At 40.9% G+C, this 13686-nt stretch overlaps 1 protein-coding gene across 5 annotated transcripts in view; it reads left to right on the top strand.

Moving 5' to 3' along the window:
- The window catches only part of nktr (natural killer cell triggering receptor), a 17091-nt gene extending 5167 nt beyond the window's left edge, over positions 1 to 11924 (top strand). The window contains exons 1-15 of one of the 5 annotated variants that reach the window (XM_039617603.1): positions 180 to 252; positions 758 to 802; positions 1088 to 1111; positions 2173 to 2260; positions 3072 to 3101; positions 3813 to 3958; positions 4699 to 4918; positions 5110 to 5277; positions 5401 to 5488; positions 5655 to 5806; positions 5885 to 8569; positions 9276 to 9359; positions 9562 to 9621; positions 10835 to 10936; positions 11193 to 11924. In XM_039617603.1, the coding sequence (XP_039473537.1) occupies positions 2217 to 2260; positions 3072 to 3101; positions 3813 to 3958; positions 4699 to 4918; positions 5110 to 5277; positions 5401 to 5488; positions 5655 to 5806; positions 5885 to 8569; positions 9276 to 9359; positions 9562 to 9621; positions 10835 to 10936; positions 11193 to 11262 (3849 nt within the window). In that variant the 5' untranslated portion in view covers positions 180 to 252; positions 758 to 802; positions 1088 to 1111; positions 2173 to 2216 and the 3' untranslated portion in view covers positions 11263 to 11924. Of the gene's footprint in view, positions 1 to 144; positions 253 to 757; positions 803 to 904; positions 3102 to 3812; positions 3959 to 4698; positions 4919 to 5109; positions 5278 to 5400; positions 5489 to 5654; positions 5807 to 5884; positions 8570 to 9275; positions 9360 to 9561; positions 9622 to 10834; positions 10937 to 11192 lie in introns of those variants that run through there. The other 4 variants (XM_031732466.2, XM_031732467.2, XM_031732468.2 and 1 more) reach the window with 4 other exon arrangements.
- The last annotated feature ends 1762 nt before the right edge of the window (positions 11925 to 13686 follow it).

Raw genomic sequence — 13686 nt, forward strand, 5'->3', positions numbered from 1 at the left:
ATGTGGTTTTCATTCCTTTGTGGCAATATTAAAAGCCTTTGTTTCTTAAAACCATCTAGTAAACACAGAAGCACTTTGTGTATTAGCAGGTTGAGTGTTTTTGTTTTTTTGGCGAGAGCTCAGTTAACATGCATGTCATTGCAGGTGAAAGGGGAACTGGGAAAGTCACAAGGAAAAAGCTGTGCTACAAAGGGTCCACGTTTCACCGAGTTGTGAAAAACTTTATGATTCAGGGAGGCGACTTTACTGAAGGTAATGTTATAATCCCCTGTTTACCTAAGAATGTGTTCACAGTGCTCCACCTTTTTCTAATTTGCTAGTTTGTTCGTTTCAGTCCAAAATCTAATGAAAGCCAACAGAGCGTAACACAGCTTATGTGAGCGGGGCGAAAAAAAACTCTCATTTGGGTTGTTTTAAAGATGGATTAAATGCTCTCCAGGTGGGAAATGTTTTTCAATAATAACATTAATTACAGCCCAAATTAAAATGGGTAAAAACTGATCAAAGCTGTTAATCTCATCAAAGTGCCAACATACCGTAAACATGCTCTGCGGCTTTGTTGTGGGTGTTCATGGCAGGAATCCAGGAGACTACAGTTTCCTGAACATGGCAGCCACTTCAAAAATGAGCCCAATAAACATGAATCACTGCTGCCTTTGCTGATGAGGCAGTATCTTTTTCAGCAGCTACACACAATTACACTGCTGCAATATAAAGAAGCTGCTGTGAATTTATTTGACTTTATTAATCTTTGCAGGAAATGGAAGAGGAGGGGAATCCATATATGGAGGCTACTTTGAAGGTATTTGGAATATCAAGTTATCTAATAATCTAATAATAGTGATGCATATCTATACTAAAAAAACAAAAACAAAGCATGAATATAAAGTTGCATAGATGGTTAATGGGTTTTTGTGTGTGAATTGTCCTATGTTTGACTGCGCTGACCTTCACTTTTCCATTGTGTAGTTCTTCTATGTAGTAACAGTAGTAGGCTTTATCAAATCAACATGGAGAGTAGGCATTCTCTTAACTGAAAGCTACAATCTTCCTGCCTAAAATTTTCAACATATTCTCTTATTTATAGAGTGGTCTTTTGCAAAATGAAAAGGTAAGAGATGTACACAGCTCCGTAACACCATGCCAACATCGTCCCCACCACCTTCCTCAGTCAGTGAAAGCAGTGCAAATGCTCGCAGCGTCACAGATTCACATTTGTACTGAAAGGTCCCCCCCGCTCAGATTAGTTTTTTAATGTTAAATAGGTAGCACTTATAGCCAACTAGCAGGACATGAAGCCAGAACCAGACGGGTGGTTTTGCTCATTAGTAAGAAGATATTCCACTCTTAACTTTTATATTGCATATCATCTTTTTGTTAAAACTGTACGTTACGGGGATTATTTTGTTTTTGCAAAGCACTCATTAATCTCCAGCTTTGAAAAACACCTTGAAACTTGAAGTGATCCAACAGCGTCGTACCGCCTTTCGTTACTGTTACAGCCGTAACTGCTTTTTATAAGCAGGGCCCTCAAAGTAAGCACTGTCAGTGATGGTGCTTACTTTTGAGATGGACCAGACCCTCGTTGAGAATCTCCTAAATCAGTGGTCCGGACATTTTTCTCTAACTTTTTAAAGCTTTTAGAAACAAAGCTTATGTCACCCTGCTAAACCCGAGGGTGAACTCCAGAGCAATATGTAAACCAGACATCTAAACACAACTTGCAGAATTAATTCCTGGTAGCTGTGCAATCAAAAGATAATGGTTCCTTTTATAAATTCGACTGTGTGTGTTTTCTGGAACTCCTACAGCGGGTTAACCATCGAATATATCAGAATGCAGCTCTGACTTGAAGACTGTGATGTAAGGTTGACTTTGAGAAATGCACGTAACATATTGCGCACATCAGCAAGCAGATCTGCTTGAAACCAGTGTGGTACCTTTTCATCTGAAAAGTGCAAGTTGTTGAAAGTCATTACTGGTTTGGTACTGTATAAACAGAATGCAGTAACATTTGGCCCAACAGAAACCTTTTGTTAGGAGCTGACTTTATGGAAGGATAGGTTGGTGAGACAGCGAAAAGCTTTAATGAATTAATAAACCTTTTGGTTTGTTTTGTTTTAAATGAATATTTTTATTAACACTTGCATCCTCTGGATCTGCCCCCGACAGATGAGAACTTCACTCTCAAACACGACAGAGCCTTCCTGCTGTCGATGGCCAATCGTGGGAAGGACACCAACGGCTCACAGTTTTTTATGTGAGTAACTTTTAAATTTAAACATTGCTTTTAAAAACTTACCCCCCAACTACCACTATTTTACTGTCATTCTTAATAAAGTTTCTTATTAGTTTTTGCTTTCTATCCCTTTTTTGTTTCCTGTTTTGAGATTTTAGAGTAGAATTTGTCATTAAGTGTGACCATCAGCAGTCCCTTCTTCTGTGTGCAGTTAGTTTCAAAGTGCAGAGAAACATTGGATTCATTCTTTTTCACCTACAATTGTTACATTTTTTCTCTTGCCGTTTTTGTGTAAAATTTACAGAAACTCTAGCATCCTGCTCTTCCAAGGTAATGTGTCTCAAAGGCTGTGTTTCTCTCTCTCCTGACTGTATTTATCATTGAGTAGTTTGTCTTTGCAATTTTTGGACTTGCTTAAATATTTCACAAATGGCTTGAGGTGACTCAAAATGTTATTTTGGCTTCCGTTGTCACAAAAGCAGGTTCTGAACATACGATTGACATTTTCCTCCATGATTACAAATTCTCGAAGGAGGAAATGTAGATATGTAGTCTTTGTGCAAATTGATTTTTATAACAGGAAAAATGATAATGTAATTTACCACACTCTGCTGTTGAGTGTTTTCATAATTGAGTTGTAATCAGATGTCATTAAAGAAAGGTTTGTTGCACAATTCCTTTTGAGATTTTCCCTGTGGTACAGTAGCATCCCCGCTTTGATCGAGGTATTTGTTTATTCTCATTCTTTTCTCTTTTTTCCCCACTTTCATGGCCCGGCCTCCACCTTTGGTTGACTCCCCACCTCGCTTACTGCTGGATTATCCATAATCAGCACAACTAAGATGGCGCCTCATCTTGATGGGTAGGTTTGACTAAAGTCTGATACATCTGATAAATTATTTCACATTGTAATTCTATATATAAATATTTTCTAACATTTTCCTTATAAGCATCTGAAAATGAGACTTGCAGCGTATTGATATGAAACTTTTTTGGGAATAAGAAAAAAAAAACAAACAAAAAAAAAGAATCCCAACAACTATCATTAAGTTTCTATGTTACTAAACTGATTATAGCATGTTTGGCGTTAGTCACACAGGCTGGCAATCATTCAACAACCACCTGTTGCTAAGGAAAGATCTGTATTCCTTGACCGGTTGCTGAATGTTTGCTGGCTGTCACTAAGTGAAATGGGTTGCAAAGAGGTTGGTGCACCAAAAAACCTGCTGGTGATTGCTTTGGTCAGTAGCAGATTGCCTTGGTCACTCATAGTTTGCATGGAAGACGCTGTGCAAACAATGTAAACTGACAATTTTACCTAGCATCAGGAAGCAACCTCCAGCAGCTACTAGCAGTTGCTAGCTGTTATGCAGGCCTGTGTGAGTGGGATTTTAATAGATTAGAACCCTTTTGGTAGTTTTCAAACTTTAGCTCAATGTACTGTGCTGTTGTAGGATATTCTGTCATAGGAAGTTGATTGAGGCAAAACCTAAATGCTCTCCAGGGCTTGAAACTAAGATAATAGTACATTTAATGTTGCTTTTAGTTTGAAATCTGTCTTGCATCTATGCAGAGTCCACGTCGTCTTTGGTCTGGTCATCTCCGGATTTGAAGTGATAAAGAAGATTGAGGGGCTGAAGACTGATTCTGCCAGCAGACCGTACGCTGACGTGAGAGTGGTCGACTGTGGTCAGCTGATCACCAAGTCTGCAAATGATGGTACGTTCACTAAACTTAATTGTTAGGATTAGCTTTATTGTATTTATTCATTTGTTTTTGATCAGTAAATCTGATGAAAAGGTCAAATGCATCCTGGGTACTGTAGTTTTTGGAGAATTGTATCCAATTTTTTTCTTTGATCTTTGAGAAGATACAGAATACAATTAGACAATACCCTTAGAATACACACACCCACTGTATGAAATCTTTGGGTTTGGGTTTGTTTAGATTAGATGTGTTGCCACTCAGCCAGTGTAGTGTGACTGCAAGTTTTGTTATAATACAAAAGCTTTAATAGAATATCTGTAGTGAAAGTTACACATTTTATGCTCATTTGTTTTTGTTTCCAGTGAGGGATAACGTGTGTTGCCTGTGATTATAACTGGCTCATATTTCATGCTCATGTTCATTTTGTTGGCGTTTGGATGCCAGAGTTTCCCCCCGCCACTGGCATTAACACGGGGCGTGTAACTGGATCTTCTGTTTAATGAGGATCAGCGAGGTGATCTCTGTGGAGTTCAGTTGGCTTCAGCCCACCTGACTCTGCCAGGGCTGCTTTCATTGCCTCGAACATACCAGGAAGGAACAGACAAAGCTTTTCTTGTACTTGTACCATCCTGAAAATGACTCCTGGCATCTGAGCGTTCCCTCTTCTTTCACTAACTATACGAGTCAAGTATTCTTCAGAATTGGCACATTTTAATTTATTTCCACACGTTCTGTTGTATTTCTTCCTGCAGTGCTAGAAGGCAAGCGGAAAAGAACTTCCCATTCTGCTGACTCGTCCCTGAGCTCCCATGACTCGTTCTCCCAGTTCTCCTCATTGGAGTCTGAAAGTGAACTTGATGAAAAGCACAGGCATTACAAGCAAAAGAGACATTCAAAAAGTAAACGTCCTAAAAAGAAAAGGAGACTGTCAAGGAAGGACAAAGATGCGGATAGTCTGCCTTCCAAGCAAAGGTGATTTTTTTTTTATTTATTTTATTATGTAAATTCTTGTTCATGATCACATTATAACGTTCTTTAATAAATACTTACACATATCTTCAAGTGTGTTGTCAGTTTTCTACCAATTGAGTCTGTATAGACTTCAGTACTGACATTTTTAGCTTTTTGTTGTTTTCTTAATAAAAATATAACTGCTGCCACAGCCCTGTGGGAAGAGAGCTACGGGAGGGAGAGAACGAGGTGGAAGAGGAGAGGGAGCTGGGTGGGAAGAGAGAGAAGCCCGTTGTTCGGCCAGAGGAAATACCACCTGTGCCAGAAAACCGCTTCCTGCTGCGACGGGACATGCCATCTCAGGAAGATAAAGCAGAAATGTCAGTTCAAAGTTGTGCTTCATTTATATACTTGTTTTTTTTTTTTAATTGGCAAACAAAACACTAATCTAAGTAAACGCAGCAAGTGCTGCAATTTGATTTCAATTTCAAATTAATTTTCAGAGTTGAAAAAGAAGAAGCAACTCTTCCAGCTGACCTGAAACCAGCTGTGTCCAAGTCTGGACGGAAGATCAGAGGCAGAGGAACGATAGTAAGCTCACCTCAACTAAGATCAGAGATTGCTAATATAATGTATATGCAATTATTCAAATTTTTGGATTTTGTAAAACTTGTTTATCTAGTCTAACTCTTATGCAGAATTAGTTTTAATGAATTGTTTGCAAATGCACAGTTTTTACTTATTTTGTCTTTCGCAGCGGTATCACACTCCTACGAGGTCTAAATCACGCTCTGCATCTGTAGAGGAGCGTGGAAGCAGTGAAACTCCACCGCACTGGAAAGAAGAAGAAATGAAGAGAACCAAAATGTATCAACCCCCAAGCATCGAGCGGTGGAGCAAAGGAGACAAGTATGACCAAGTGTTTTCCTTCCTAACTTTAAACTAGTTTTCCTTCTATTTGCTTTCATGCGTCTTTTGGCTTAACAGATTGAATGACCATTCCTCAAGCAGATGGGACAACAGAAGCGACTCTGCGTGGTCCCAGTCTGCAGAGCACTCCTCAGACCGCAGCTCGGAGAGGTCCAGCCAGCGCTGCCAACAGAAGAAGGCGAAGAAGAAATCTAAACACAAGAAAAAGGCCAAAAAGCGGAAACATAACAAGAAGAAGAGTTCCAAGAGCAAACATCAAGACCAGTCAGATGGAGAAAGGTCTGTGTCTTCAGAGAAAGGGTTCAGAAAATCCCGTTCGCCAACTCGTTCTTCTTCGAGTCCACATCACTCTTCAAACAGAAGGAGACGGCGATCCTCGAGGTCATACAGAGATTCCCGATCCTACTCTAAGTCATACACATCCAGTCGATCCAGATCTCGAGGAAGGTCCCTGTCTTATTCAAGATCTAGAAGCCGGTCTGGATCTAGAGGGCGATCTTTCTCTAGATCTAGATCTAGGTCTTGGTCCCATTCTCACTCCAGGTCTAAATCAAGGTACAGATCCAGATCGAGATCTTTGACGCCACCCAGAAAAAGGAGTTTTTCCAGATCTCCGAGAAAGAAAAAAACAAGCAAACCAGATGCCATGATCCCTGTGAGTGAGAAGCTTCAAGAGAGCAAAGTCGCACCTGTCCCCAGACTGCCAGCTGTCCCAGCTCCCGAAAGTGTCCCTGTGATCCCATTGAGCGACAGTCCACCTCCCTCTCGCTGGAAACCGGGTCAGAAACCATGGAAACCCTCCTACATCCATATTCAGGAAATTAAAGCTAAAGTAGCTCCCAGCAACATTTCCTCCACTGGGCAAGCAGTCGATAGCGCAGCAGAAAAAGCTCAGACTTCAGCTACGCCAAAGTCTCTGCCAGGTGACTCTGAAGACAACACAGCACAGAAACCTTCACGGCGCTCACGCAGTAGCTCATCCAGGAGTAGATCTTACAGCCGTTCTTACAGTCGCTCACGGAGTCGGAGTTACAGTAGGTCCAGGTCCAGGTCCACTAACCGGCACAAGAGCAGGTCATCGTCCTACAGCAGATCAGAGTCTGAAAAGTCCCCGAAAACAAGTAACGCAAAGAAGGAGTCACTAGACAAGGAGTGGAAGGAGTACTACAGTTCTCTGAGCAGAGTAAAGAATTTGGATAAGTTAATTTCAGGAAGCCTTAGTCAAGATGCTCACTCAGGATCAGAGATCAGGACAGACAGTGAGTGCAGCCCTGGTGTCATTGGCTCTGTGGAGAAAATAAAAGACAAGGGAAGCTCAGAGGATCTGGAGACAAAGCATTACAGTTCAGTGCCAGCAGAGAGTTTTAATAGCAGGACTGAATGGGACAGTGACAGTGATAAGGTGAGCCAGAGCAACAGCACTATCCCATTGAAAATGCAGATGAGGGTGGCTCAGTACGCCGTGTCTCTGGAAAAGAAGTTGTCTTCTATCTCTGGATGGAACTCAGAAAGTGACTCTGAAAATTTAACAGCTAGGACATTAGCTATTTCTGAAAAAGAGGAAGGAGAAGCTAGTTCAGAATCGGATTATGAGATTTCCAGAAAAACATCTGATGGAGGGAATGCTCTGGCAGCTTCTGGTCAGTCAGAGGAAAGCCCAGAGAAAGCTGCAGAGCCAGAGAAGCGCAAGAGCAAGAAGAAAGCTAAACGTAAGCATAAACATAAGAGGCGAAGTGAGAATAAAGGCGGTTCCCACCACAGTAAGGACAAGGCCAAGAAAACTAAGCGAAAGCATCAGAAGCTGAAAGAGACTTTTCACTGGCAACCACCTTTAGAGTTTGAAGAGGAGGAAGAAGAAGACGAATCCAAAAGGGAAAGACATAGTCCTGGAAGAGTTGTTAAAAAAAGTCCTGATGTTAATAACCTCAATGCAAAGGACCAAACTGCAAGCTGTAATCCTACTAAAGAAGAAGAAAGGGGGCAACAGAGGACAAAAGAAGGTATCAACAAAAATGCAAAACACACTGAACCTCATCTAGAGTCATCCAACAGGAATCGCACCAGCGATTCTCACTGGCCAAGTGTCCAGGAGCCGGAGACATTAGATGACATGGACATTTGTACTCCAGAGCATGATGCTGAAATTGTTGAACCTTCAGTCCCATGTCATCCTCATAACAGCGTTCCTAAAATAACCCTAAAATCTACCTCAAACTCTTCTGAGATGGAAAACAATGACACTGCTTTATCTCATAGCAAAGAACAGTCTGCTGTTAGTTCCACATCAACAGCTGGCGGATCGCAAGACAAAGGAACCGCTGGCAAGCCTGCTGCCACTGTAATCAATTTAAAATGGAGGCCACTGAAAGGAACGTCAGCTGTACAGAATGTGAATGCTCCCCCTGTCACTGTGAAAAATGTCCAGGCTCAAGAGAACCAGACCGGCAACATGCAGGGAGTGAGAATGGAGATAAAAAGCAAAAGCCGGGTCCGACCGGGATCTCTGTTTGATGAGGTCCGTAAGACCGCGCGGCTCAACCAGAGGCCGAGAAACCAGGAGAGCTCCAGTGAAGAGAGGTCCCCCTCTGTAGGAAAAGCAAAGGGAACACGCTCTCCAAAGACGTCCAGGTCCGTGTCTAGAAAGTCCCGCTCTGTTTCCAGTCACCGGTCACGCTCCCGGGGTTGGTCCCACTCCTACAGCAGGTCCAGGAGTAGATCCCGCAGCTCCAGCTACTCCTCCAGGTAAGTGAGAATAAAGCACTGCGATGATTTACAGACACCACCTTTGAATCTTAATAAATTGTTTGAGTTTCGAGTAGGAATGGTAATCAAGAACCGTTTTTTGTAGAAAACCAATTCCCAGTAGTCCAGTCCCTTGGAATTGTTAGTCTGGCTGCTTATCGATCAATCTTGCACTCACGCTACAATCAGCTGATTTTAATTCAAGTGACAGAGGAAAATACCAACACAGTCTAGAGCGTGGATATGTACGAGATCAGTGGTAAAGTGGAAAACTGCATCCAAGATAGAAACAACTGTACTGTGCTGCTTACACAACTTCAGTTCTTTGCAAACAGTATAGTATAACGAATTACTTTGTCCCAGTAGTAATTAAGTAACGTGCTGCATTACTTTTAAGAAAAGTGTTGTGTGTAATGACTTTTTTGAGTAACGACTCTAACACTGATCACAACAAAGAAGGGAAATCCCTCAACAAACATGCACAAACATTTAACCCACAGCATGCATTTCATTTAGATGAATGTAATTTCTTTGCTGCTGCTTAACAATGGCATTGACTCTCAAAACGGAGCCAATGACAACCCAATAACAGTCGAGAAGAGAATTGAATGGATAAGTGATATTGATAATGGAATCGCTAAATTCTTTTCAATTTCCATCCCTGAATGTGAGTGAGATGTTAGTTACAGTATCGCTGCTCTTTTAGGAGCCGTAGCAGGAGTTGGAGGAGACGTGGGAGAGGACGATCTCGCTCTCGCAGCACCACGTACCGCAGTTACAGGAGTCACAGGTACACTATGAAACACTCATGGGACAAGTGCAAGATCTGATAGGGAATATTCTGTAGTTGGCAGTTTAGATTTCTGTGTAGATTCCTAAGAAGAAAACTCAAAAATGTCTTTATAAATGTGCCCACAACGTTTTAACAGTCACTAACCTATGATGTTGAAGTTAAACCTCTGATTTTTGGTGTTTTCCGTTGTTCCCGTCAGCCGGACATACAGTAGAAGTCATTCCAGAAGCCGCTCATATATTCGCCGGAGAAGATCCAGGTGTGTGAGGACACTAAGTCACATTTAGAAATGTGGAATTGTTCATAGAAACGCAGTGAAGTATGTTGAGCTTAAAAAATGGCAATATAATAGTAACTAACTGAGAACACACATAGAAACGATGCATATATGTTTGTAAGAGATCAGTTGATTTTTACAGCCCTCATCATTTTGGCCGAATATCGTTGAGGTTGTGAATATTTTCTGCTTTGTCTTATGTGGCAGCAGGTTTACCTGCAGGATCGTTGGTGGGATGAAATAAACTTTTGAACTTTTGATAAATAGTATAGATATTTCAAAACCTAAAAGCATGTGCAGATCAATCAATATTTTCAATAACATTTAATGTGGCACCAGAGAAAATAAATGCTTGAAACTGGAAAAACAAAACTCTGTACAGTCAGATTGATGGGATTGTTGTAATTATCAGACATAAGACCAAAAACAGGATCCATATGTCTTAAGATGGACACAAAACTTTGAGCTGAAGGTCTTTAAACAGGGCTTGAAAGGTTTTACAGGGTAGTAAAATTAACACTGAGAAGGCTGCTGTTGGCACTAAATGTCACCTTTTAAAATACAGTGTGTCAAAGAGAATCATCAGCTTTAAAAAGATATTACATTTTATAGTAATGGACATAAAATCTTGAGGTAAATGGCTGAATATAAAGTTTTGCATACAAAATTTAAAGTGTTCACAAGTGCTTAATGTTAACACACGGCATATATCCATACGATAGTCAAACTAGTCCAGTACTTTTGCGAGCACATCTGGAGCAACTGCTGTTGTTACGCTGCGTATCAGAAACCACATGAAACTCACCAATCCGCTCTTTCTAACAGTACATTCTAACAGCCGATTCCCTGACACGCTGTGTTCCCTTATACCGTGATCTGATTACCAATGTTGAGCTTGTTTTTCACCGATTACAACTATTAAAATATTTAAATTCTCAGTGATGTTGTTCTTGTTTCCTCATATCTATTATTTTTGGACTGCATGTCCCTTTAAAATGATAAGTAACCCACTTTTTGCTGCTTAAAAATAGTTAAAGTTAAGCTTATGAAGCCCTGATAATTACTTTTGAGCTGCATTTGTAACCGTGTCAGAAATGGATCTTAAAGCTCTACATGTCATCACTGAATTTGGTGTCATTCTGTTGCTATTCCCAAAATAATATCTGTGTTGTCACCTGGCTGGATGTTAATGCAGGTCAGACTCCTATGACAGCTATTCCAGTCGGAGTCGGAGTGTGAGCAGGAGACGAGGGCGCAGGCGAAGTGACAGCTACAGGAGCTCAGACCGCCGATCGCGGTAAGACTCTGAGTTCCCAGGTGAACTCTGACAGACACTAACAATGTGGCCGGTCTCACTTCAACCTTTTCGCCCTCTCAAATCTTTCTGTCCTGTGGCTGAAACTGTTGAAAATCACATTGTGTTTTTTCACATGTGTTTTGGTTTCTTTAAGATAAAAGAAGCCAAAACACCCCACTAAATGTTCTCCACATGTCTGTGCATTGTAAACACCTCTGCAGTGCCTCAAAGGTGAAACGTTTTCTTTTGTCTGCAGGTCGTATGGCTCGTCCAGTCGCAGTTCTTCTAGGCGGAGGAGCCACAGTCGCAGCAGTCGGTACAGCTGAGCTGCGCCTTAAGGCATCCTGCTGGTTTACACCTAAAGACAAGGATCAGAACCACAAAGTCTGGACACTGTCATATACTCAAAGATCAGCTCCTAAAGCTCTAAGAGGAAGAATTAAATCCAGTCTTATGGTCAGTTTAACATGGTTGTGTATTTCCACCTGGCACAAGCTGGCATTATAATTACTGAGGAAATGAATGTACATTTATAAACCACTTTACAAGCTGATACAAAGGCCTCCTTTTTGGGGCTGTCACAACAAGTGGCTGAAAATCTGCCAACACAGTCCCTCAAACAGAAAGTTTGAAAGTGAAATATACGCTATACTTACTACTAATAACATGACAAATATACTGTAAATAATTAAATAATTTTATATTCATGGATTGTGTTTTCTACTTCTTTTATACACTGAAGTTGTTACAATATAAGAGTCTAATCGTCTCAGTCTTGATGTGTTTGTTGAGGTTTTGCCTTAAGCTTTGAAAGTTTTCCTGAAGTCATCACTGAATGGAATAATTTGTTTTTATAACTTTTTTTCAGTGCTTTTATTTTATTGTATCATGAATGTTCAAACTAAACTCAAAGTATGGTACCACAGATGTAGGTTTATTCAGTTCTAAATGTTTACATTTAATAAATACCAACACATCTTCAACTCTAGTCTGGTGTTTTGTGTTTTTCTTTGCTTTCTCAGGACCTCTGCTGAGGTACAAATAATCCAATGGTGCCATCTACCTTCAGTTTATAGCTGTAGTGTGTTTAACTGTGTGTGCTTAAGAGAACAAAATGGTAAGCCCCACAGCAAAGTCCTAACTGTGCCATATTCAGTCAAACGGATGATACAGATTCCAGTTTTCTTTCATTACAAATAGAACAATGCTTCCAATCCTGTATGTATTACTTGTTCTAAGAACTGTCCATGAGCTACATGTTATGCTCAGTAACTACTGTATTAGGTAGTGCTCCAGTTTGCCTTTAGGACTGCTAAATTCCTGTAAACATTCCTCAGAGATTTGTCTATATTGACATGACATCATCACACAGTTGTCGGCTGCACATCCGGGATGAATCTCCCGTTTCACCACATCCCAAAGGTGCTCTATTGGATTGAGATCTGGTGACTGTAGAGGTCATTTGAGTACAATGAACCGACTGTCATGTTCAAGATCGTGCTCAAAACAGCCAAGAGAATGTAAATGCTCTTTGGTCATAAAGGGAAGGATGTGGTGTTTAAACGACAGTCGGTTGGTACTAATGAGCCCAAAGTGTGCCAAAAAATGGATGGATCCATGCTATTTATGACAAATTCTGACTCAATCATTTGAAATGTTGCAGCAAAAATCAAGACTCATGAGGCCAGGGAACATTTTTCCAATCTTGTCTTGTCCAATTTTGGTGAGCCCGTGTCAACTGTAGCCTCAGTTTCCTGTTCTTTGAGTGGTGCTTGGTGTGGTCTGCTGCTTCAAGGTTCAGTGTGTTTTCAGAGATGCTCTTCTGCATACTTTGGTTGCGATGAGGGGTTATTTGAGTTATTGGTGCCTTTGAAAAATGACTTTTTTAATGTAATGTTATAGAAAAGCTAAGACATCTCCCAGATTAAAAGGTGTTAAAGAACAAAAGAAAAATAATATATAAGGCTATATCGCTTGTTCTTTTCTCTTGTTTTGTCTAAAACATTGAATTCCTGCTTTACCTGAGCAACCTAAATAGCATAATGTGTTTGTTTATGCCTCCTGAACATGAAATAATACAGGTATGGGACTTTCTCCAGGTTGTAATTCTTCCCACCTTGCTATGATTCTAGTGACAGGATATTCAAAGGAAGTGCTGTGGTGCAGGAATCTCACAGGGGGCCTCGAGACCAGCCTGATTTACCAGAGGAAACCTGGCCTCGGCCCAGGACTCCAGGGATGTCAGGAAGTTCCTGTCAGTCAAACATGAGAAAATACAACTTTTGTTGGACAAAACATGAAAGGTGAAATCTTGTCTTGTATAAGAAAATGTGTTTAGTCACTCCTTTGTGATCCCTCAGTGTGGTAAAGTCGTCCTGTACCCTTAGCAGAAAAACAGCCCAAAGCATAATGTTTCCACCTCCATGCTTGACTGTGGGGATGGTGTTCTTTGGATCATACTCAGCATTTCTCTTCCTCCAAACACATCAGGTCGAGTTTGTGGCAGAGAGCTCGATTTTGGTTTCATCTGACCACAACACTTTCTCTCAAGCCTTCTCTTATTCATTTAGATGTTTACTGGCAAACTTCAGACGGGCCTCCTTGAGCAAGAGGAGCTGCAGGATTTCAAGATCCATTGCAACATAGTCTGTTACTAATGGTGTTCTCAGGACCACAAGCTCCTCCTGTTTAGTTTTGGGCTGATCCGCCACCTTTCTCATGATCATCCTCACTTAATGGGGCAAGATCTT

This window comes from Oreochromis aureus, linkage group 9 (assembly GCF_013358895.1).
Source record: "Oreochromis aureus strain Israel breed Guangdong linkage group 9, ZZ_aureus, whole genome shotgun sequence".
In the NCBI taxonomy this organism is placed as follows: domain Eukaryota; kingdom Metazoa; phylum Chordata; class Actinopteri; order Cichliformes; family Cichlidae; genus Oreochromis; species Oreochromis aureus.